Source organism: Oncorhynchus gorbuscha, linkage group LG10 (genome assembly GCF_021184085.1).
Source record: "Oncorhynchus gorbuscha isolate QuinsamMale2020 ecotype Even-year linkage group LG10, OgorEven_v1.0, whole genome shotgun sequence".
NCBI lineage: Eukaryota > Metazoa > Chordata > Actinopteri > Salmoniformes > Salmonidae > Oncorhynchus > Oncorhynchus gorbuscha.
This window is the reverse complement of record NC_060182.1, coordinates 10,548,135-10,573,258: the sequence shown is the minus strand read 5'-3', so window position 1 is coordinate 10,573,258 and position 25,124 is coordinate 10,548,135. Positions and strand designations below refer to the sequence as shown.

Here is a 25,124-nt window from a genome sequence, read left to right as displayed (position 1 = left end):
CACTTAGGCAGCCTGGTTGTCTCTGATTGAGAATCACACTTAGGCAGCCTGGTTGTCTCTGATTGAGAATCACACTTAGGCAGCCTGGTTGTCTCTGATTGAGAATCACACTTAGGCAGCCTGGTTGTCTCTGATTGAGAATCACACTTAGGCAGCCTGGTTGTCTCTGATTGAGAATCACACTTAGGCAGCCTGGTTGTCTCTGATTGAGAATCACACTTAGGCAGCCTGGTTGTCTCTGATTGAGAATCACACTTAGGCAGCCTGGTTGTCTCTGATTGAGAATCACACTTAGGCAGCCTGGTTGTCTCTGATTGAGAATCACACTTAGGCAGCCTGGTTGTCTCTGATTGAGAATCACACTTAGGCAGCCTGGTTGTCTCTGATTGAGAATCACACTTAGGCAGCCTGGTTGTCTCTGATTGAGAATCACACTTAGGCAGCCTGGTTGTCTCTGATTGAGAATCACACTAGGCAGCCTGGTTGTCTCTGATTGAGAATCACACTTAGGCAGCCTGGTTGTCTCTGATTGAGAATCACACTTAGGCAGCCTGGTTGTCTCTGATTGAGAATCACACTTAGGCAGCCTGGTTGTCTCTGATTGAAATCACACTTAGGCAGCCTGGTTGTCTCTGATTGAGAATCACTTAGGCAGCCTGGTTGTCTCTGATTGAGAATCACACTTAGGCAGCCTGGTTGTTCTGATTGAGAAACACTTAGGCAGCCTGGTTGTCTCTGATTGAGAATCACACTTAGGCAGCCTGGTTGTCTCTGATTGAGAATCACACTTAGGCAGCCTGGTTGTCTCTGATTGAGAATCACACTTAGGCAGCCTGGTTGTCTCTGATTGAGAATCACACTTAGGCAGCCTGGTTGTCTCTGATTGAGAATCACACTTAGGCAGCCTGGTTGTCTCTGATTGAGAATCACACTTAGGCAGCCTGGTTGTCTCTGATTGAGAATCACACTTAGGCAGCCTGGTTGTCTCTGATTGAGAATCACACTTAGGCAGCCTGGTTGTCTCTGATTGAGAATCACTTAGGCAGCCTGGTTGTCTCTGATTGAGAATCACACTTAGGCAGCCTGGTTGTCTCTGATTGAGAATCACACTTAGGCAGCCTGGTTGTCTCTGATTGAGAATCACACTTAGGCAGCCTGGTTGTCTCTGATTGAGAATCACACTTAGGCAGCCTGGTTGTCTCTGATTGAGAATCACACTTAGGCAGCCTGGTTGTCTCTGATTGAGAATCACACTTAGGCAGCCTGGTTGTCTCTGATTGAGAATCACACTTAGGCAGCCTGGTTGTCTCTGATTGAGAATCACACTTAGGCAGCCTGGTTGTCTCTGATTGAGAATCACACTTAGGCAGCCTGGTTGTCTCTGATTGAGAATCACACTTAGGCAGCCTGGTTGTCTCTGATTGAGAATCACACTTAGGCAGCCTGGTTGTCTCTGATTGAGAATCACACTTAGGCAGCCTTTTTCCACCTGGGTTTCGTGGTTGTTTATTTTCTGTTCAGTGTTTTTTCCAGCACCATTCAGGACTGTTCGTTTGTCATTTTATTTATTGATTCAGTGTTCAAGTACTTTATTAAAGAATATTTACCACGCTGAACCTTGGTCCTCACCTCCTTCCACCTACGATGTTCGATACACCATAACCATGTGTGTGAGGTGTATACTTTGGTTTCAAAGTAGATTTGTTTAAGACTACCCTGATTTGGCCCACTGCAGTAAAAGATTAAAGGTCTTGCTAATGACTAGTGACTTAACCCCCTAGAGTCGATGTCCCCGCCCCGCGCAAATCGAATTAGCATAATAATAACTACAACAAATCCCCGTAAAAATCTGTCCGTTTCAACTGGGGAGATGTTTTTCTTTTTGCTTCCACTGATGTCGCAATTCCGCATCTGAGGTGAAATGTGACAGAGCTGTAGTGGTGTTTGTCAGACCATGAGACAGCCCATCTGAGGTGAAATGTGACAGAGCTGTAGTGGTGTTTGTCAGACCATGAGACAGCCCATCTGAGGTGAAATGTGACAGAGCTGTAGTGGTGTTTGTCAGACCATGAGACAGCCCATCTGAGGTGAAATGTGACAGAGCTACAGTGGTGTTTGTCAGACCATGAGACAGCCCATCGTGACAGAGCTGTAGTGGTGTTTGTCAGACCATGAGACAGCCCATCTGAGGTGAAATGTGACAGAGCTGTAGTGGTGTTTGTCAGACCATGAGACAGCCCATCTGAGGTGAAATGTGACAGAGCTGTAGTGGTGTTTGTCAGACCATGAGACAGCCCATCTGAGGTGAAATGTGACAGAGCTGTAGTGGTGTTTGTCAGACCATGAGACAGCCCATCTGAGGTGAAATGTGACAGAGCTGTAGTGGTGTTTGTCAGACCATGAGACAGCCCATCTGAGGTGAAATGTGACAGAGCTGTAGTGGTGTTTGTCAGACCATGAGACAGCCCATCTGAGGTGAAATGTGACAGAGCTGTAGTGGTGTTTGTCAGACCATGAGACAGCCCATCTGAGGTGAAATGTGACAGAGCTACAGTGGTGTTTGTCAGACCATGAGACAGCCCATCTGAGGTGAAATGTGACAGAGCTACAGTGGTGTTTGTCAGACCATGAGACAGCTCATCTGGGGTGAAATGTGACAGAGCTGTAGTGGTGTTTGTCAGACCATGAGACAGCCCATCTGAGGTGAAATGTGACAGAGCTACAGTGGTGTTTGTCAGACCATGAGACAGCTCATCTGGGGTGAAATGTGACAGAGCTGTAGTGGTGTTTGTCAGACCATGAGACAGCCCATCTGAGGTGAAATGTGACAGAGCTGTAGTGGTGTTTGTCAGACCATGAGACAGCCCATCTGAGGTGAAATGTGACAGAGCTGTAGTGGTGTTTGTCAGACCATGAGACAGCCCATCTGAGGTGAAATGTGACAGAGCTGTAGTGGTGTTTGTCAGACCATGAGACAGCCCATCTGAGGTGAAATGTGACAGAGCTGTAGTGGTGTTTGTCAGACCATGAGACAGCCCATCTGATGTGAAATGTGACAGAGCTACAGTGGTGTTTGTCAGACCATGAGACAGCCCATCTGAGGTGAAATGTGACAGAGCTGTAGTGGTGTTTGTCAGACCATGAGACAGCCCATCTGAGGTGAAATGTGACAGAGCTGTAGTGGTGTTTGTCAGACCATGAGACAGCCCATCTGAGGTGAAATGTGACAGAGCTGTAGTGGTGTTTGTCAGACCATGAGACAGCCCATCTGAGGTGAAATGTGACAGAGCTGTAGTGGTGTTTGTCAGACCATGAGACAGCCCATCTGAGGTGAAATGTGACAGAGCTACAGTGGTGTTTGTCAGACCATGAGACAGCCCATCTGAGGTGAAATGTGACAGAGCTGTAGAGGTGTTTGTCAGACTATGAGACAGCCCATCTGAGGTGAAATGTGACAGAGCTGTAGTGGTGTTTGTCAGACCATGAGACAGCCCATCTGAGGTGAAATGTGACAGAGCTACAGTGGTGTTTGTCAGACCATGAGACAGCCCATCTGAGGTGAAATGTGACAGAGCTACATTGGTGTTTGTCAGACCATGAGACAGCCCATCTGAGGTGAAATGTGACAGAGCTGTAGTGGTGTTTGTCAGACCATGAGACAGCCCATCTGAGGTGAAATGTGACAGAGCTGTAGTGGTGTTTGTCAGACCATGAGACAGCCCATCTGAGGTGAAATGTGACAGAGCTACAGTGGTGTTTGTCAGACCATGAGACAGCCCATCTGAGGTGAAATGTGACAGAGCTACATTGGTGTTTGTCAGACCATGAGACAGCCCATCTGAGGTGAAATGTGACAGAGCTGTAGTGGTGTTTGTCAGACCATGAGACAGCCCATCTGAGGTGAAATGTGACAGAGCTGTAGTGGTGTTTGTCAGACCATGAGACAGCCCATCTGAGGTGAAATGTGACAGAGCTGTAGTGGTGTTTGTCAGACCATGAGACAGCCCATCTGATGTGAAATGTGACAGAGCTACAGTGGTGTTTGTCAGACCATGAGACAGCCCATCTGAGGTGAAATGTGACAGAGCTGTAGTGGTGTTTGTCAGACCATGAGACAGCCCATCTGAGGTGAAATGTGACAGAGCTGTAGTGGTGTTTGTCAGACCATGAGACAGCCCATCTGAGGTGAAATGTGACAGAGCTGTAGTGGTGTTTGTCAGACCATGAGACAGCCCATCTGAGGTGAAATGTGACAGAGCTGTAGTGGTGTTTGTCAGACCATGAGACAGCCCATCTGAGGTTAAATGTGACAGAGCTATAGTGGTGTTTGTCAGACCATGAGACAGCCCATCTGAGGTGAAATGTGACAGAGCTGTAGTGGTGTTTGTCAGACCATGAGACAGCCCATCTGAGGTGAAATGTGACAGAGCTGTAGTGGTGTTTGTCAGACCATGAAAATCAGTCTTCTCACAAAATTGTCTGTAGAGTCTGAACGGTTAGTGTCCAAACTATTGTGACCCCTCTGTGTAAAGATGAGACACTCACGAACACGTTGGTTGTTTTGCTCGAAGACACACACAGGCCTCACAAGACTTGTCTGAAGATCCCCGGTCCCAGTTCACAAAATGAATGAGAGTATATGGGGCGGCAGGGTAGCCTAGTGGTTAGAGCGTTGGACTTGTAAACCGAAATGGTTGCAAGTTCAAATCCCTGAGCTGACAAGGTTGTTCTGCCTCTGAACAGGCAGTTAAGCCACTGTTCCTAGGCCGTCATTGAAAATAAGAATTTGTTCTTAACTGACTTGCCTAGTTAAATAAAGGTAAATATATATGGAGATTGCTTAGTGCCCCCCACAATATAATGACAATGTAGCCTGAACGGTGAACACTAAATTAACTGTTTATAAAGTAACAAAGGCCTGTCCGCAAAGCATATGTCATTTCCTGGTATGTAGGCAACAGTATGTCCACTGTGATTGGCCAGAACCGACACAGTGTCTAATGACAGACACCGTGAGACAGTGAGGAAAAATAAAATACAGAATTGTGACTCAAATCAACTGACAATTGGCCTTTTAGGCCATGTGTAATTTGATAATAAGGCATGAATCATACAATCCAATCTGCTTTAAGGATGTCATTGGCCAGTGTGAGATCTGGTTGTGGACTCTGATTAGAGCCAAAATAACTGAGTAAGATTATTCCAGATCTGTTGTTTTCCCTATATTGTTGCGAAGTGATGAACCAGGATAAAGACAACAGTTTCCCAAAATGACATCCATAAAGCAGATTGGATTGTATGATTCATGCCTTATTATCAAATTACACATGGCCTGAAAGGCCAATTGTCAGTTGATTTGAGTCAGAATTCTGTATTTTGTTTTTCCTCACTGTCTCACGGTCACGGTTAAGAAAGACGGTTTAAAGACATCTGACCCAGAGTGTATTTAAACCCACGATCATGTCTGCATTTCCTCATTTAACCACCCCTCCCTCCCCACTATGGACTTCCACAAGCTGTCAGTAAACATAACGAATCCCTAGAGACCACTAGCAGCTCAGAAAACTAAATATACAAATCAAAATGAGCCTAATTACGGTGTCCCTGCAGACTCTGAGCTTTCTTCGGATCATCGGTCACATCCTTCCACTTTAAAGTCAACTCTTAGCATGAATTGAACTACAGTGTGTACAGCGCCTACAGAAAGTATTCACAACCTTGGACTTTTTCCACATTTGTTGCGTAACAAAGTGGGATTAAAATGAATTTAATTGTAATTTCTTGTCAACAATCTATACAAAATACTCTGTCAGTGGAATATTTTTTTTAATATTTTGTATTTATAAAAGAAAAAGAAACACTAATTTATATCGTGCATTCTGAAAGTATTCAGACCCTTTTCAGACTTTTTCCACATTTTTACATTACAGCCGTGTTTTCTAAAATGATTACATTATTTATTTTTCCTCAACAATCTACACACAATACCCCATAATGAAAGTGAAAAATATATATATGGATTTTTGCAAATGTAAAAAAAAAAGAATACTTTTGTAAATAAGGTATTTCAGCTTGCTTTGAGACTCAAATGAGCTCAGGTGCATCCTGTTTCCATTGATCATCCTTGAGATGTTTCTACAACTTGATTTGAGTCCACCTGTGGGAAATTCAATTGATTGGACATCATTTGGAAAAGCACACACCTGTCAATATAAGGTCCCACAGTTGACAGTGCATGTCAGAGCAAAAACCAAGCCATGATGTTGAAGGAATTGTCCGTAGAGCTCAGAGACAGGATTGTGTCGAGGCAGAGATCTGGGGAAGGGCACCAAAACATTTCTGCAGCATTGAAGGTCCCCAATAACACAGTGGCCTCCATCCTTAAATGGAAGACGTTTGAAACCACCGAGACTCTTCCTGGAGCTGGCTGCCCAGCAAAACTGAGCAATTGGGGTGACCAAGATCCCGATCGTCACTCTGAAATAGCTCCAGAGTTCCTCTGTGGAGATGGGAGAACCTTCCAGATAGACAACCATCTCTGCAGCACTCCAGATTAGGCCTTTATGGTAAAGTAGACAGACAGAAGCCACTCCTCAGTAAAAGGCACATGACAGCCCACTTGGAGTTTGCCAAAAGGCACCAAAAAGACCATGAGAAACCAGATTCTGTGGTTTGATGAAACCAAGATTGAACTCTTTGACCTCAATGCCAAGTATCCCATCTGGAGGAAACCTGGCACCATCCCTACGTTGAAGCATGGTGGTGGCAGCATCATGCTGTGGGGATGTTTTTCAGTGGCAGGGCAATGACCCTAAGCACACAGCCAAGACGATGCAGGAGTGGCTTCGGGACAAGTCTCTGAATGTCCTTGAGTGGCCCAGCCAGAGCCCGGACTTGAACCTGATCAACATCTCTGGAGAGACCTGAAAATAGTTGTGCAGTGACGCTTCCCATCCAACCTGACAGAGCTTGAGGATCTGCAGAGAAGAATGGGAGAAACTCCCCAAATACAGCTGCCAACCTTATACTGTAGCTTCATACCCAAGAAGACTCAAGGCTGTAATTGCTGCCAATGGTACTTCAACAAAGTTGAGTGAAGGGTCTGAATAACTATGTAAGTGTTATGGACTTGAAAAAGAAATCTAAACCTGGTTTCTGTTTTGTCATTGTGAGGGGGGGGGGACAATTTGATCAATTTTAGAATAAGTCTGTAATGTAACAAAATGTGGAAAAAGGGGTCTGAATACTTTCCCTGAGTCAATATATGCTAGAAATACCTTTGGCTGTGAGTTTTTCTGGTTAAGTCTGAGGTTTGCATACCTGGATTGTGCAATATTTGCCCATTTTTATTATTTTAAGAATTCTTCAACTCTGTCAAGATGGTTGTTGATCATTGCTAGACAGCCATGTCTTTCCACAGATTTTCAAGACGATTGTAACGGCGTTCTTCGTTTGTCGAAAGAGAGTCGGACCGAAATGCAGCGTGGTTGTTACTCATGTTCTTTAATGAATGAAATGACGATACAAAAATAACTATACAATACAAAACAACACACGGAACGTGAAACCTAATTACAGCCTATCTGGTGAAATTACACAAAGACAGGAACAATCACCCACAAAATACAAAGCGAAACCAGGCTACCTAAATACGGTTCCCAATCAGAGACAACGAGAATCACCTGACTCTGATTGAGAACCGCCTCAGGCAGCCAAGCCCATACAACACCCCTACTCAGCCGTAATCCCAATAATACAAAAACCCCAATATGAAATACAACAACATAAACCCATGTCACACCCTGGCCTGACCAAATATATAACGAAAACACAAAATACAATGACCAAGGCGTGACAACGATTTTAGGTCAAAACTGTAACTAGGCCAGTCAGGAACATTCAATGTTGTCTTGGTAAGTAACTCCAGTGTATATTTGGCCTTGCGTTTTAGGTTATTGTCCTGCTGAACGGTAGATTTGTCTCCAAGTGTCATCTAGGATTTTGCCTGTTCTTAGCTCTTTTTTTTATATATAAAAACTCCCTAGTCCTTGCCAATGACAAGCATACCCATAACATGATGCAGCCATGCTATTGATACTCAGTGATGTGTTGTTGGATTTGCCCCAAACATAATGCTTTGTATGCAGGACATAACGTTAATTTATTTGCCACAGTTCTCTCAGTATTTTAGTGACTCATTGCAAACAGGATGCATATTTTTGGATGTTTTTATTCTGTACAGACTTCCAGCTTTTTACTCTGTCAATTAGGTTAGTATTGTGGAGTAACTACAATGTTGTTGATCCATCCTCAGTTCTTTTCACAGCCATTAAACTCTGCATCTGTTTTAAAGTCACCATTGGCCTCATGGTGAAATCCCTGAGCAGTTTCCTTCCTCTCCGTCAACTGTGTTAGGAAGGACGCCTGTTTCGTTGTACTAACTGGGTGTATCGATACACCATCCAAAGTGTGATAACTTCACCATGCTCAAAGGGATATACATCTGCTTTTTTTTACCCATCTACCAATAGCAGCCATTCTTTGAGAGGCAGTGCAAAACCTCCTTGGTCTTTGTCGTTGAATCTGTGTTTAAAATGTACTGCTCGACTGAAGAACCTTCCAGATAATTGTATGTGTGGGGTACAGAGATGGGGTAGACATTCAAAAATGTATGTCGAACACCATTATTATAGTTAGTCCATGGAAATGATTATCATCTAAGCAAATTTTTACTCCTGAAGTTATTTAGGCTTGCCATAACCAAGAGGTTAAACTTATTGACTGAAGACTTTTCTGCTTGTCATTATATATATCTAAAAACAATTCCCCTTTGACATTATGGGGTATTGTGTGTCAAAGGTTTAGTGACACAATCTACATTTAATCCATTTTAAATTCAGGCTGTAAACACATCAAAATGTAGAAAACGTCAAGGGGTGTGAACACTTTCTGAAGGCCACTGGAGGTTGTAATCTATAGCCTATTATACTGCATGTGAGGATGTGGTCACTACAAAGCTTCTTAAAGCAGTCTGAATTCTTTGGGTTGCTCCTCTTTAGAGTGCCCATAGAACCTATTACCCAGAGATGGCTGAAACATGCTGAAGTGCTATTTCCATGACAGCAGATGAAAAACACAAGACAGGCTCACAGTTCACACAATGCAGTGGAAATATGTACCCAAAAAAAGGGGGTTTGTGTATCTAAAAGCCGCTACCTGAAAGGCCAAGCTAATCCTACATCTTTACCATCGGTCTGTACATGTTTGCGTGCAGAGGGTTGTCTCTGGTTAATCTCCCTATATCCCCCTATACCTCCCTATATCCCCCTATATCCCCCTCCTTCACGTAATCAATGGGAGTCATCTAGCAGCCAGGTGAGGATTGTCTACATATTGTGGGTTCATTGCTTTGGCTAGAGGCTGGCGTGCTCCCCTGGTCATTTGCATTGCGTATGAATCACTCACAACTCAGGAATTGAGGTCTTTATAAAAAACAGATTTGTTAAACTTCACGGTCATTGAATTAATTCACATATATATATTGAATATCATTCAATGTGATTTTTAACTTATGCAAGATATTTGTTTTATATATATATATACAGTGCATTCGGAAAGTATTCTGACTCCTTGACTTTTCCTACATTTTGCTGTGTTACAGCCTCGTTCTAAAATGGATTAAATAAAAACCTCCATCAATCTACACAATACAGATCTGTACCTCGACACGATCCTGTCTCTGATCTCTACGGGCAATTCCTTCCACCTCGTGGCTTGGCTTTTTGCTCTGACTTGTACTGTCAACTATGGGAACTTATATAAACCAGTGTGTGTCTTTCCAAATCATGTCCAATCAATTGAATTTACCACATGTGAACTCCAATCAAGTTGTAGAAACATCTCAAGGATGATCAATGGAAACAGGATGCACCTGAGCTCCATTTCGAGTCTCATATCGAAGGGTCTGAATACTTACACCTTATTAACATAAGTTGAATTTTTTTAAATTAAATTGCCAAAAAATCTAAACCTGTTTTCGCATTGTAAATGGAGTAAAATATTTTATTTAATCAATTTTAGAATAAGGCTGTAATGTAATTTTGGGGGGGAAGAAGTCAAGGGTTTGGAATATTTTCCAAATACACTGTATATATTTAAATTGCAGTATGAATACCATCAGTGGTATGCTGTTTGAATAGGCTACAATCAGTGGTATGCTGTTTGAATAGGATACAATCAGTGGTATGCTGTTTGAATAGGATACAATCAGTGGTATGCTGTTTGAATAGGATACAATCAGTGGTATGCTGTTTGAATAGGCTACAATCAGTGGTATGCTGTTTGAATAGGCTACAATCAGTGGTATGCTGTTTGAATAGGCTACAATCAGTGGTATGCTGTTTGAATAGGGTACAATCAGTGGTATGCTGTTTGAATAGGGTACAATCAGTGGTATGCTGTTTGAATAGGCTACAATCAGTGGTATGCTGTTTGAATAGGCTACAATCAGTGGTATGCTGTTTGAATAGGCTACAATCAGTGGTATGCTGTTTGAATAGGCTACAATCAGTGGTATGCTGTTTGAATAGGCTACAATTAGTGGTATGCTGTTTGAATAGGCTACAATCAGTGGGTTGAAGATTTTCACCTGAGACAGAGAATGCAAAGCAAGTGTGATTGAATGCAGAGCTATCATCCCTCACAAGAAGGGAGCAGGCTCTAAAACAACACAACAGAAAATCAGGACCTTTGTTGAAGCTGCACCAGGTGTATGTTCGTGGTTTTAACGTCTGTGCCACTTTTAAAAACCCATGTCAGGCAGTCTAAAGCACTGCTGAGGCACCAGGGTGTGTCACAGCTGGCCGTGACCAGAAGCCCCATAGGGTGGCGCACAATTTGCCCAGCGCCGTCCGAGTTAGGGTAGGGTTTGGCTTGGGGGTACTCCTTGGCTCATCGTGCTCTAGCGACGGGCCGGGTGCCTGCAAGCGGACTTCGGTCGTCAGGCGAACGGTGTTTCCTCTGACACATTGGTGCGGCTGGCAGTGTGTTAAAAAGCAGCGCAGCTTGGCTCATGTCTCAACCTTCGTCTCTCCCAAACTCGTTGGGATTGGCAACTCGACATCACAAAATTATATTTTAAACTGTCACGTCCGTGAAGATTTCATTCATAAACACAGATCTGCACTGTGTTCTGTCACGTGTAAATAACTCAACAGGCACCGACCCAGATGCTGTCAACAATAGTTACAACTCATTTGTCCTGCTTCTTCTGTCCTTACAGGCATCATGTGTTATACAGTAAGACAGACTTAAAGCAGCTCTAGCTATTTAGCTCTGAAGTCCAGTGTTTTAAATATAAGTGCAGCATTTATCATCATTATTGTTCATTTTTGGCCATTGATACACAACTTAGATGTAATTTCATTCTGAAATAATATTTTACTCTGTTAAGTGTTAGAGATTTGACGGTAACCCCCTATGTAAACAATACAAACTTTCTCTCTGGACAGAGACCTGATGTGAACCTAAAGTGCATCACAGTGTGCTTCAAGACACTTGCTAAAAGCTATTTGTCATACTGAGCTAGAACCTTCCAATAGGTCAGCCCTGTGTTGTCAGACAGTCAAATGTGTGTCCTGTCCTCGACAGAGATTTGGCATGCGTTACCCACTGCTCTGTCCCTTGTTGTGACTGATTACAGCAATCATCCCAGTGTTTGAATTTATGCAAACTAAGAGACATGATTTTAGAGACATGCTGTTGTACAGTCCTCATGTGACCGACCCTGTGTTATAGACTACAATCCACTTCCCCATCGTTCCAGAAGGAAGCAATTGTGCCTCTCCACAGATGATAAATAAATTAAACATTGACTAGATATTGTTTCAAATATGACTCAGCCAGACAGTTATAGCCTACTTCGCGATAGTGAATAAATTAAGTGTGGCTAATAGGTGACTCAAGAGTCTGTTTGAACAGGCATCAGAGGCCAAGCCCTGGAGCTGTTTCAGTGGCTGCCTGGACAGGGCTCCACTCCTAGGAAAAAGCTGTTATTTGTTTGTCCCCATAGGAGAACCCTTTTTGGTTCCAGGTAGAACCCTTTGATGGTGAAAAAAGATTCTACTTGGAAATTTATATAAGTGAAAAGGTTCCACGTAGAACTTTGTATTAGTGAAAAATAGTTATTTTCAAAGGTTGTTCAATGGGGACAATTGAAGAAGCATTTATGGATGGGCAACAGAGGCATCATGCCCATAGGGGGCAACAGAGGCATCATGCCCATAGGGGGCAACAGAGGCATCATGCCCATAGGGGGCAACAGAGGCATCATGCCCATAGGGGCACAGGGGCATCATGCCCATAGGGGGCAACAGAGGCATCATGCCCATAGGGGGCAACAGAGGCATCATGCCCATAGGGGGCAACAGAGGCATCATGCCCATAGGGGGCAACAGAGGCATCATGCCCATAGGGAGCAACAGAGGCATCATGCCCATAGGGAGCAACAGAGGCATCATGCCCAGTGGGCAACAGAGGCATCATGCCCATAGGGGGCAACAGAGGCATCATGCCCATAGGGGGCAACAGAGGCATCATGCCCATAGGGGGCAACAGAGGCATCATGCCCATAGGGGGCAACAGAGGCATCATGCCCATAGGGGGCAACAGAGGCATCATGCCCATAGGGGGCACAGGGGCATCATGCCCATAGGGGGCAACAGAGGCATCATGCCCATAGGGGGCACAGGGGCATCATGCCCATAGGGGGCAACAGAGGCATCATGCCCATAGGGGGCAACAGAGGCATCATGCCCATAGGGGGCAACAGGGGCATCATGCCCATAGGGGGCAACAGGGGCATCATGCCCATAGGGGGCACAGGGGGCATAGGGGGGCAGGGGCATCATGCCCATAGGGGGCAACAGAGGCATCATGCCCATAGGGGGCAACAGAGGCATCATGCCCATAGGGGGCACAGGGGCATCATGCCCATAGGGGGCAACAGAGGCATCATGCCCATAGGGGGCACAGGGGCATCATGCCCATAGGGGGCAACAGAGGCATCATGCCCATAGGGGGCAACAGAGGCATCATGCCCATAGGGGGCAACAGAGGCATCATGCCCATAGGGGGCAACAGAGGCATCATGCCCATAGGGGGCAACAGAGGCATCATGCCCATAGGGGGCAACAGAGGCATCATGCCCATAGGGGGCACAGGGGCATCATGCCCATAGGGGGCACAGGGGCATGTACTCCCTCAGATTTGTCCTGAAAATAAAATACTTTTTGTTGTTGTTGTTTCTCTGTAAAATTAAAAGCAACTTATGAAGTTGACTTTAGTTAGCCCAGATAGGTTCTCAATCTTCCAACCTGATAACTTGCTACCAAGAAGCCATTTCAAGCTATCAATCACGCTAAAGTAGCTAGGTTGTCTATCTTAGCTTGCATGCCCTCTGGCAAGGCTGGTAGACTTTAGAATAGCAAGCAATAACTAAATGTACTGAATAAGACTCACAAAGCTTTTACCCAGATTTTTTGCAGAGAACCATATTTTGTTTCTTTAAAAAAATAAACCAGTCAAGGAGTATACAGACAGCTCAAGAGGTATGCTTAGATATGCAGAAAAATACATATTGTTTACATAAAATTAAGCCCCACCCCGGAACACCCCCAGCCATCCTCACATACTGTGTGCCCCCTCAGATTTTTGCGGTGCCTGACGCCCCTGGCAGGCAGCTCCAAGTGAACACAAAGGGCACCAGAATACATCTCCTTCTCCGGCAGCAACTGGAGAAACCACAGGAAGCACTATGAATAGAGATGATTTGAAAACATCGCAAATGGCAACGTATTCCCTACATAGCGCACTACTTTTGACCAGAGCACAATGGGCCCTGGTCAAAAGTAGTGCACTTAATAGCGGATAGGGTGCCGTTTTGGTACAGTCCCAAGTTACCAGAGCACCTATCTGTTGGAAATCTCCAAAGAACACACTTGGAATCGCTTCCTTATCCTGACATAATTCCTACTACAATAATGGCATTCAGGCAAACAATGGAAGGGGGGCTGCAGTGTATATGCGAACATAGACAACAACAGGATACTGTCAGGGGAATATATCCTGGAACAAAGTTGTAGCCATGTTTTCACTGACAAGAGTATTAAACCAATACTGTCTATGATCTTTTTTCAAGGACATGTTTCTGACTAGAGGAAACGCACCACTACTTTAGACATTGGCGACAGGTAGCCTAGTGGTTAGAGCGTTGGACTAGTAACCGAAAGGTTGCAAGATCGAATCCCAGAGCAGACAAGGTACAAATCTGTCGTTCTGCCCCTGAACAGGCAGTTAACCCACTGTTTCTAGGCCGTCATTGAAAATAAGAATTTGTTCTTAGCTGACCTGTCTAGTTAAAGAAAGGTAAAATAAAAATAACATATGCCTGCACAAAATCAGGTGAAACAACACCTGACATAGGCCTAGTGCAACTCTTAACTCCAATGCCTTGCAATGTGAAACACCGTTTAAAATGGGGCTCTCCAACCCTGTTCCTGGAGAGCTACCCTCCTTTAGGGTTGGAGTGAAAACCTACAGGAGGGTAGCTCTCCAGGAACAGGGTTGGAGTGTAAACCTACAGGAGGGTAGCTCTCCAGGAACAGGGTTGGAGTGAAAACCTACAGGAGGGTAGCTCTCTAGGAACAGGGTTGGAGTGTAAACCTAAAGGAGGGTAGCTCTCCAGGAACAGGGTTGGAGTGTAAACCTACAGGAGGGTAGCTCTCCAGAAACAGGGTTGGAGTGTAAACCTACAGGAGGGTAGCTCTCCAGAAACAGGGTTGGAGTGTAAACCTAAAGGAGGGTAGCTCTCCAGGAACAGGGTTGGAGAGCACTGGCTTAAAGGATTAGTTCACTATTTTACAACTTGAAAGTAGTCTATTTGCCAGGAAAAACTGTAATCCATGGTTCAGTTTTCTAAATAGATGAAGTTTGTAATGACTAACTTTAGCCACTGCTAGCTGAAAATTAATGGAACAAAGTTGTAAAATAGCGAACTCGTTTTAATGAGCTTTTTGAACACAACAATTGTAATGTCTTACTAGAAAACAGATGTTTCCATATGGTTATGCTTGACTATCTAGAGATCAGACTCCATGGCCCACTTTTCCATACTGAGACTAGGTATAACTTATTGTCATCAGCTGATGAAATAAATGATGCTTCTCTCAGAGACACTAAATCTCAGATGCAATGATCTCATGACTATAATATGGCTGGAATTGTTATAATAGCGTACTGTGCTGTGTAACATGAGCTACACAAATACATGAAACCTAAATCATGGATTCGTGGAGTTTTGTATTTCTCTGTAAAAATGAATTCACTGCGCAGAGAGCAAAACTTGACATAGAGGCTACAAGAGGTGAAGGAGATACATGTGAGTCTCGATTCGAAGTACACCGATGGGGTAACTACCGTATGTTGAAATTAAGATCTGTCAAAATAACAAGATTGTAAACTTATAACCACAGACAAGGTAAAGTGTTTGTATGGACATGCACATTACTTACCCAAGTGTACTTATAAAACCATTGACAGAGCCCTCCGCGTAAAGGGAAACGATGTCCCCAATGTGCAAAAAGCTGGACATTGAATCCGACATCTTCGGTGTCTTTCGCGTTGACAATTATCAGCTGAAATACACGTATCCTCTTCTGTATTCTCCACTTGCCTGCCGCGACTTTCTGAAGCGCTACTCGTATCTGATCTTCCTCCTCGTGCACTGAGGGCTAAGAACTCTCATTCGAACTAATGAAGATTTCGTTGGAATGCACGGATGACAATGTAGTTGATTGAAATGATAGTTTAAATTGTTTAATTAAATCAAGTTTAAACCCGAAAATGAACAATGACAACCCGATGTTAATGAAAGTAGAGAAAGTCCCAATGTGTCAGCGAAGTCCTCATGTTGACACTGCACCTGAAGACAGATAGAATTGGAACCAGGAAGTGTTATCTTGATAACTCCTCAGTTATCTGTTCTTGGTTCAGTTTTCTTCTCCGTTGCCTGTTTCTGACTGTAGAAAGTGCAAGAGAAAGATTGCGTTATACCCTCTCTTGCCTACATGCATTAATACAATGAGAGTTGGTACAAATTGATGGCACAGTAGGCTACAGTGCAAGGGTTTTTATTCAGTAGACCTACTAATGTTTGTTCATCTGCTCATTATAGAGTCAATAAAAGTCAGATGATATAAAGGGCGTCAATAAACCATAATTTAACCTATATAAGCAAATAAACCATAATTTAACCTATATAAGCAAATAAACCATAATTTAACCTATATAAGCAAATAAACCATAATTTAAACTATATAAATCATAATGAAGAGATATAGTTTATTGAGTTTAATATGAACAGATATATTTGTAGAGGGTTTTAAATTGAAAAGTGGATCACAGCTGCACTACTGTCTATGAGAGTGTGATGTCGTGGGATTCAACATATTCATTTTTTATTTAGTCTTTTCTACATGCCCTGCTGGAGTTTAACTAGGCCTATTTCAGACGTCACTCTCTTACCATAGTTTACCATCTATAGGGCTCTTGCTTACTACATCGTCATAGTTTTGGTCTTTCTAAAAGCTCGAGTTCAAAGTATTGAACAACATTTAGGCAGCTGTGGAGCAAACACGTACAGCCAGCCATGCTTTCTTTCCGCCCACTGTTGACAACTCATAGCAGCAGGCGAGTCATGCTCAGCCTTTGGTTTGGACTTCCTGGTGCAGTCAAGGGGTGATACAGGCTGAGGCTGAGCCAAGCTGTTTGTGTAGGGGAGACGTCTCGCTGCTTTCCTTACACAATACAGTGTGAACAAACGAAATGTAGCCTCTCTTTCGTGGATTTCTAGAGGGCAGGTCTGATCGGTTGATCTCATCTAGCTGTTCAAAAAGTAAGTGTTTGAGGAAATTGACATTTCTAACAATGTGCAACCTTATCTGAAGTACTTTCTGAGCCAAAGTACAACTCTAAACATGCAGTTCTTTCTTTCTTAGATTCCACATTAAATATCGGTTGACCCTCTGTATTTTCGCGACGATTCCTCTGGGTAGCGCGTGCATTGAAAGAACATCGAAACGGACTGACTTACTGCATTTAACTATTTACATTGACATTTAAGTCATTTAGCAGACGCTCTTATCCAGAGCGACTTACAAATTGGTGCATTCACCTTATGACAACTATCATATCCCAGGCCCCGACCGTACATGGACCCTACAAGGCAACATTGATTATCTGGCTTGGCCCATGTGAATGTATCCATGGTGAACATTTGTAATTCAAGGTTCCTCCGTCTTGTTTCTATGGTGATGGAGACAAAGGCCCAAATGAAGGAGCGTGAGAGAGGCCCATAGAGGTCCACTGGACCTGGGGAACATTCGGTCTCTCATTGTGATTAATACCTACTTTAGAACCTCACAGCAGTGATGGTTGTAGAGACCAAACCTGGACTGTATTTTACACCCCACCTTCCCCTTTACAAGTACCACACAGAAACTTTAAACTGGATAGCCACCTTCTTAATTCATTTCATCAAGCATTTAACATCCACTTTCATTCAAACAAAGTGCAGCAAAGGTTTTGTGGGTGAAGGAGCATACCGTATTAATTTAACCTTTTATTTAACTGGGTGTAACAGTATAACTTTCATGTCACTGATGAGTCGTGAAACAGTGTTGTTTGATGGAGGTATTGTCTGTTTAAAAAGAAAAAGTGAAGCACATTTTTATTTGGCGTACCCCCGACGGCATTGTGCGTACCCCAGTTTGGTAATACCTGGTCTATGGAGATGTCATGGCTGTGTGCTCGATTTTATACACCTGTTAGCAACAGTTGTGGCTGAAATAACCAAATCCACCAATTTGAAGGGGTGTCCACATATCTTTGTATATATAGTGTATGTGTGAAACACATCTCACTGACTTAGAAATTCCTTAGACATGATGAAAACAAGCCCATATTCCCCCAGGGTGAAATTCTCCTTTAAAACCCACCCAGCTACATGGGGTAAAATAGGTGTCAGTCCGTTTTCTTTTCAGTGTTAGGTCTAAAGTTATACTGTTACACCCAGTTAAATAAAAGGTTAAATAAATACGGTATGCTCCTTCAACAACAATCACCCACGAAGCAATGTCCCTCATCGCTCCACAAAAGCCGCGGCCCTTGCAGAGCAAAGGGAACCACTACTTCAAGGTCTCAGAGAAAGTGACGTCACTGATTGAAACACTATTTAGCGCTTACTAGCCGTTTCACATCCCTTACAGTGGGTTAACTGCCTTGTTCAGGGGCAGAACAATAGATTTTTACCATGTCAGCTCGGGGATTCGATCTAGCAACCGTTTGGTTACTGGACCAAACGCTTTAACCACGAGTCTACCTGCTCTAACCACTAGTTCACCTGCCGCCCCAAAGGACTGTAAGGATGAAAAGAAAACGGACTGATACCTATTTTACTGGCATTTCCCCACATGTAGCTGGGTGGGTTTTCAAGGGGAATTTCACCCTGAGGGAATATGGGCTTGTTTTCATCATGTCTAAGGAATTTCTAAGTCAGTGAGATGTGTTTCACACATACACTATATATACAAAGATATGTGGACACCCCTTCAAATTGGTGGATTTGGTTATTTCAGCCACAACTGTTGCTAACAGGTGTATAAAATCGAGCACACAGCCATGACATCTCCATAGACCAGGTATTACCAAACTGGGGTACGCACAATGCCGTCGGGGGTACGCCAAATATAAAATGTGGTTCACTTTTTCTTTTTAAACAGACAATGCCTCCATCAAACAACACTGTTGAAAATGATTTAAGACTGAGACTCTCTCCAATACAACCCAACATTGCAGAGTTATGTGCATCCTTTCAAGCACACCCTTCTCATTAACCTGTGGTGAGTTTTTCACAATTTCCGATGAACAAATAAAGTTTTATATGTAAGATGGCTAAATAAAAAGTGAAATTATTGATTATTATATTGTTATTATTTGTGCCCTGGTCCTATAAGAGCTCTTTGTCACTTCCCACGAGCCGGGTTGTGACGACAGACTCACACTCATTCTTATGTTTTAATAAATGTATCGTATAGTGTGTGTGTGAGAGGCTTACAATGATGGCAAAAACCAACATTTGAGAGTGAGCTGATCCTGGTGCGAGAGGGGGTACCCAGCTGGAGGTTGAATGTTTGAAGGGGTACGGCACAATAAAAAGTTTGGGAACCACTGCCGTAGACAAACATCAGCAGTAGCATGGCCTTACTGAAGATCTCAGTGACTTTTAACGTGGCACCGTAATAGGATTCCACCTTTCCAACAAGTCAGTTCATCAAATTTCTGCCCTGATAGAGCTGCCCCGGTCAACTGTAAGTGCTGTTATTGTGAAATGGAAACATCTTAAGAGCAACAACAGCTCAGCCACACAAGCTCACAGAATGGCAGTGCTGAAGCGCGTAGTGCGTAAAAATCGTCTGTCCTCTGTTGCAACACTCACTACCGAGTTCCAAACGGCCTCAGAAGCAATGTCAGCACAATAAACTGCTCTTCGGGAGCTTCACGAAATGGGTTTCCATGGCCGAGCAGCCGCACACAAGCCTAAGATCACCATGCACAATGCCAAGCGTCAGCTGGAGTGGTGTAAAGCTCATCATTGGACTCTGGAGAAGTGGAAATGTGTTCTCTGGAGTTATAAATCACGCTTCACCATTTCGCAGTCAGACGTACGAATCTGAATTTGGTGGAACTCTACCTGCCCGAGTACGTAGTGCCAACTGTAAAGTTTGGTGGAGGAGGAATAATGGTCTGGGGCTGTTTTTCATGGTTTGGGCTAGACCCCGTAGTTACAGTGAAGGGAAATCTTAATGCTACAGTATACAACGGCATTCTAGACGGTTCTCTACTTCCAACATTGTGGCAACAGTTTGAAGAAGGCCCTTTCCTGTTTCAGCATGACAATGCCCCCATGCACAACGCAAGGTCCATACAGAAATGGTTTATCAAGATTGGTGGAAGAACTTGACTGGCCTGCAGAGAGCCCTGACCTCAACCCCATCGAACACCTTTGGGATGAGTTGGAACGCCGACTGCGAGCCAGGCATAATCGCCCAACAACAGTGCCTGACCTCACTAATGCTCTTGAGGCTAAATGGAAGCAAGTCCCCGCAGAAATGTTCCAACATTTAGTGGAAAACCTTCCCAGAAGAGTGGAGGCTGTTTATAGCAGCAAAGGTGGCCCAACTCCATATTAATGCCCATGATTTTGGAATGAGATGTTCGAGGGGGGGATTAAGTCATACAATCAAAATATTGACATCAAGAGGGCAGATGACAAATACAAATGCCTACCTAAGTAAGTTATTTTTACTGCAAGTCACCTAGCTAGTTAGCTAACTGTAGTTTATCTACTGAAACCCATGTTTTGTATTGCTGGCTAACATACTATACTACAAATAATTTTTCAGTTTGTTAACTTAGGTAGGTGGCTAGCTAGTCTAGCTAGCTAATTGAGCTAAACAACTACAGGTAGCCATATATATGACAAAAAAATATATGTTTTACAATCAGAGATGTGTTCTATCTCGATTGTAAAACCTCTTCCTTTTTAGTCGTAGATGTGGCTCCTAAACAGCAAGCTATAACAATGCAACCAGCCACCTGAAGCTAGGTTTACCAGCAAACGTTAGCATATGACTAGAGTTGGCTTGCTAGTTAGCCTGGTATTTGCTAACTTGTTACCACAGATAGAACAATGAGCTAGATATTTCACCGGATGTATAAATGTAAAGCATACAGTTGGCATTTCCACTCACTACCAAAAATGGTGATGAGAGGAAGCCCAGTGGTTGGCAGTGGGAGAAGATGGAGCGAGATGGACATTCTGCAAATTTTCTCATTGAGAAAATTGAGAACATTTTCTCATTGATGTTTCCAAAATTACACTGAATAAAAATATATATTTTGTTTCATGAACTGAAACAAAAGATTCCAGAAATGTTCCATACCAAAAAAAGCTTATTTTTTCACTTTTTTTGTTGCACAAATTTGTTTACATCCCTGTCAGTGAGCTTTCCTCCTTTGCCAAGATATATATTTTTCATATTTTAAAACTTCATTTAACTGGGCAAGTCAGTTAAGAAAAACATCTTATTTACAATCACAGCCTACAAAGGCATGCTGTGGGGACGAGGGCTGGGATTAAACATCCACAACCCTCATCATGACAAGTGAGACAACACTACACAAAGAGAGACACCACAACACTACACAAAGAGAGACACCACAACACTACACAAAGAGAGACACCACAACACTAGATAAAGAGAGATACCACAACACTAGATAAAGAGAGACACCACAACACTACATAAAGAGAGACACCACAACACTAGATAAAGAGAGACACCACAACACTAGATAAAGAGAGACACCACAACACTACACAAAGAGAGACACCACAACACTACACAAAGAGAGACACCACAACACTACACAAGAGACACCACAACACTACACAAAGAGAGACACCACAACACTACACAAAGAGAGACACCACAACACTACACAAAGAGAGACACCACAACACTACACAAAGAGAGACACCACAACACTAGATAAGAGACACCACAACACTACACAAAGAGAGACACCACAACACTACACAAAGAGAGACACCACAACACTACATAAAGAGAGACACCACAACACTACACAAAGAGAGACACCACAACACTAGATAAAGAGAGACACCACAACACTACACAAAGAGAGACACCACAACACTAGATAAAGAGAGACCTAAGACAACAACATAGCATGCCAGCAACACCACATGACAACAACATGGTAGCAACAAAACATGGCAGCAACACCACATGACAACAACATGGTAGCAACACCACATGACAACAACATGGTAGCAACACAACATGGCAGCAACACCACATGACAACAACATGGTAGCAACAAAACATGGCAGCAACACCACATGACAACAACATGGCAGCAACACAACATGGCAGCAACACCACATGACAACAACATGGTAGCAACACAACATGGCAGCAACACCACATGACAACAACATGGCAGCAACACCACATGGCAGCAACACCACATGGCAACAACATGGCAGCAACACCACATGACAACAACATGGTAGCAACACAACATGGCAGCAACACCACATGACAACAACATGGTAGCAACACAACATGGCAGCAACACCACATGACAACAACATGGCAGCAACACCACATGACAACAACATGGCAGCAACACAACATGGCAGCAACACCACATGACAACAACATGGTAGCAACACAACATGGCAACAACATGGTAGCAACACAACATGGCAGCAACACAACATGGTAGCAACACAACATGGCAGCAGCACAAAACATGGTACACCTGACAGGTGTGGCATATCAAGAAGCTGATTAAACATCATGATCATTACACAGGTGCACCTTGTAAAGGCACTAAAATGTGCAATTTTGTGACATGACACAATGCAAACAGAAGTCTCAAGTTTTGAGGGAGCATACAATTAGCATGCTGACTGCAGGAATGTCAGTAATGCAGGAATGTCCACCAGAGCTGTTGCCAGAGAATTCATGATTTTACTATAAACATATGTGCCTAAGCATGCCGGTTAGACATTGCTGTAGCTATATACTGTCTGCCTATCTACCTAGGTACATTTGTACAGTCTGGTCACTGAGCAAAGGTTGAGGGTTATGCCATATTTCTTTCTATTAGGCTAGATATTGTTGTAAACGTAATATCTGTGCCTGTCCTCACGTATGCATGTTCAACTAGTCTACCCTAATGTTGTTATGCTGGCACAGTTCAACTGTCTTTCAAACTGTGCAATGGAGTATCATTTATGATATATATTTTTTGTTTTGCAGACGATACAGTGTGGTGCCTGGTCTTCTTCCTGGAGTGGATTCTTGGAGAGAAACAGATTTTCTTTGCCTGCGTGTGTCGTTGTAGCAGAACTGTATCCTGTGAACTATATTCTTCTGGATGGACAGAAGACAACTCAAGAGGAGCTGTTGTTTGATGGCAGTGTGGTCATGACCACCTCTCCTCCCACAGCTGTACAAGTATTCCCTGAACTTACTGTATGTTCCTTTATAATGGCAATTTCATCATGACCACCTCTCCCATCGTCTGCTGATCACCACTTCTCTTAGTCTTCGTCGTCGATTCGTCTCATAAAGTGTCTGTGTCCAGTGGCAAGGGATCAGTTTGAATTTAGAAATGCTCAGTTATTAAAATAAATACTTTATTTTTGCTCCATGAAGTAATCCAAGATGTCTGTCGTCATGACACCCACCTGTTTCGATCAATGAGAGAAGATTTGAAATAGATAAAATGGCACTGTTGGATTACTTCGTTACATAGGGACAATGAGGGACATTGGGAGCTGTTTTTGAGAGGAAAGTGCAGTCAACAAAGTGAATGGGCTTGGGGGAGCTGCAGAAGGTGTGAAAAGTCCTAGGAGGACAGTTCTTACACATTATGTTTTGCTGTGTATGGGAAATTGAGGAGAAATGTATTGTATTGTGTTTTGAGAATCTGCAGAGAGAAGAATGTGGTGGTTGTGTCATTACTGTTGTGGTCTTGATGTTATACCTTGCAGTGTCCTTTGCCCGTTTCTGTCCCACAATCTTGTTGTGCTCCCTCATGCGCGTGTGCACAAAATGCCCACGCTTTGTATTTTTTTCAGCGAGGCGGACTCCAGATAACCTGGAGTTATACAAAGAGAAAAGAGGTAGACTCAATTGATGACATGGTCTGGAAGGTTCTCTGTGGTCCTCAGTCTACATCTAACCACCTGTAAATATATTTTTAGTAACGGAGTGTTTTCCAGACAAGGGTGTAATAAATGGCTACCAGATTGAGTTACTCTTATTTGCTAACGTTTGCTAGCTTACATTCGCTAACGTTAGCCAAACTGGTATTGCATCACTTCCCAGCTGTCGTTTAAATGTATTCCCCATCCATTCAGCCTGAAAATCCCTCTGATAATCTTTGGCCACTGTAAGCATCATTTTTGATAGCTGCAAACACCTGGCAGCATCGGGGTACATTTCTGGTAGGTAGCTAGTACGGTGAAAGATAACTTATTTTCACATTTGTTTGAAGTTAGCACAGCCAGAGAGAACACCACTCGGGCATGATGACAAACATTAGTGAAAAACAAACGTAAACATGTTTTAGTTCTGAGACTACTTACTATGTGTTGGTTGTTCGAAGTAAACAACGCCATAAACCAAGTTTGTGGGCACGCCCCATCTATCTAGTGGAGTGGTATCAGCATTTGCAATAAATGCTGGACTTAATGCTTCACTATGACCAGCCAAATACACAGGAAGCCAAAACTTCCTGATTCTACCATTGAAATGAAATAGTGCTCTTTCTAGCTTGTGTTTTGGATAATTTGGATGTTTATGACAAAAACATAATGTTGTTAATATAGTCATGACTAATCTCAGCAAAAAAAGAAACATCCTCTCACTGTCAACTGAGTTTATTTTCAGCAAACTTAACATGTGAAAATATTTGTATGATCACTAACAAGATTCAACAACTGAGACATAAACTGAACAAGTTCCACAGACATGTGACTAAGAGAAATGGAATAATGTGTCCCTGAACAATGGGGGGGGGGGGGGCAAAATCAAAAGTAACAGTCAGTATCTGGTGTGGCCACCAGCTGCATTAAGTACTGCAGTGCATCTCCTCCTCATGGACAGCACCAGATTTGCCAGTTCTTGCTGTGAGATAATACCCCACTCTTACACCAAGGCACCTACAAGTTCCCGGACATTTCTGGGGGGAATGGCCCTAGCCTTCACCCTCCGATCCAACAGGTCCCAGACGTGCTCAATAGAATTGAGATCTGGGCTCTTCGCTGGCCATGGCAGAACACTGATATTCCTGTCTTGCAGGAAATCACGTACAGAACGAGCAGTATGGCTGGTGACATTGTCATGCTGGAGGGTCATGTCAGGATGAGCCTGCAGGAAGGGTAACACATGCTCCTTTTCACCCCA

General features: G+C 43.3%; 1 protein-coding gene and 1 long non-coding RNA gene across 2 annotated transcripts in view; both read right to left on the bottom strand.

The window, feature by feature from the left end:
- The window catches only part of LOC124045536 (inositol 1,4,5-trisphosphate receptor type 3-like), a 53,413-nt gene extending 36,710 nt beyond the window's left edge, over window positions 1-16,703 (bottom strand). The window contains 2 exon segments of the mRNA XM_046364884.1: window positions 15,570-16,076; window positions 16,582-16,703. Of these exon segments, the coding sequence (XP_046220840.1) occupies window positions 15,570-15,661 (92 nt within the window). The 5' untranslated portion in view covers window positions 15,662-16,076; window positions 16,582-16,703.
- Window positions 16,704-22,468: 5,765 nt separating this feature from the next.
- Window positions 22,469-24,426, bottom strand: LOC124045001. The gene is made up of 3 exons (XR_006840766.1): window positions 24,305-24,426; window positions 23,701-23,814; window positions 22,469-23,401 (listed from the first exon to the last, which is right to left on the bottom strand). It is a non-coding gene; the product is annotated as an uncharacterized LOC124045001 (long non-coding RNA).
- Between the last annotated feature and the right edge of the window lie 698 nt (window positions 24,427-25,124).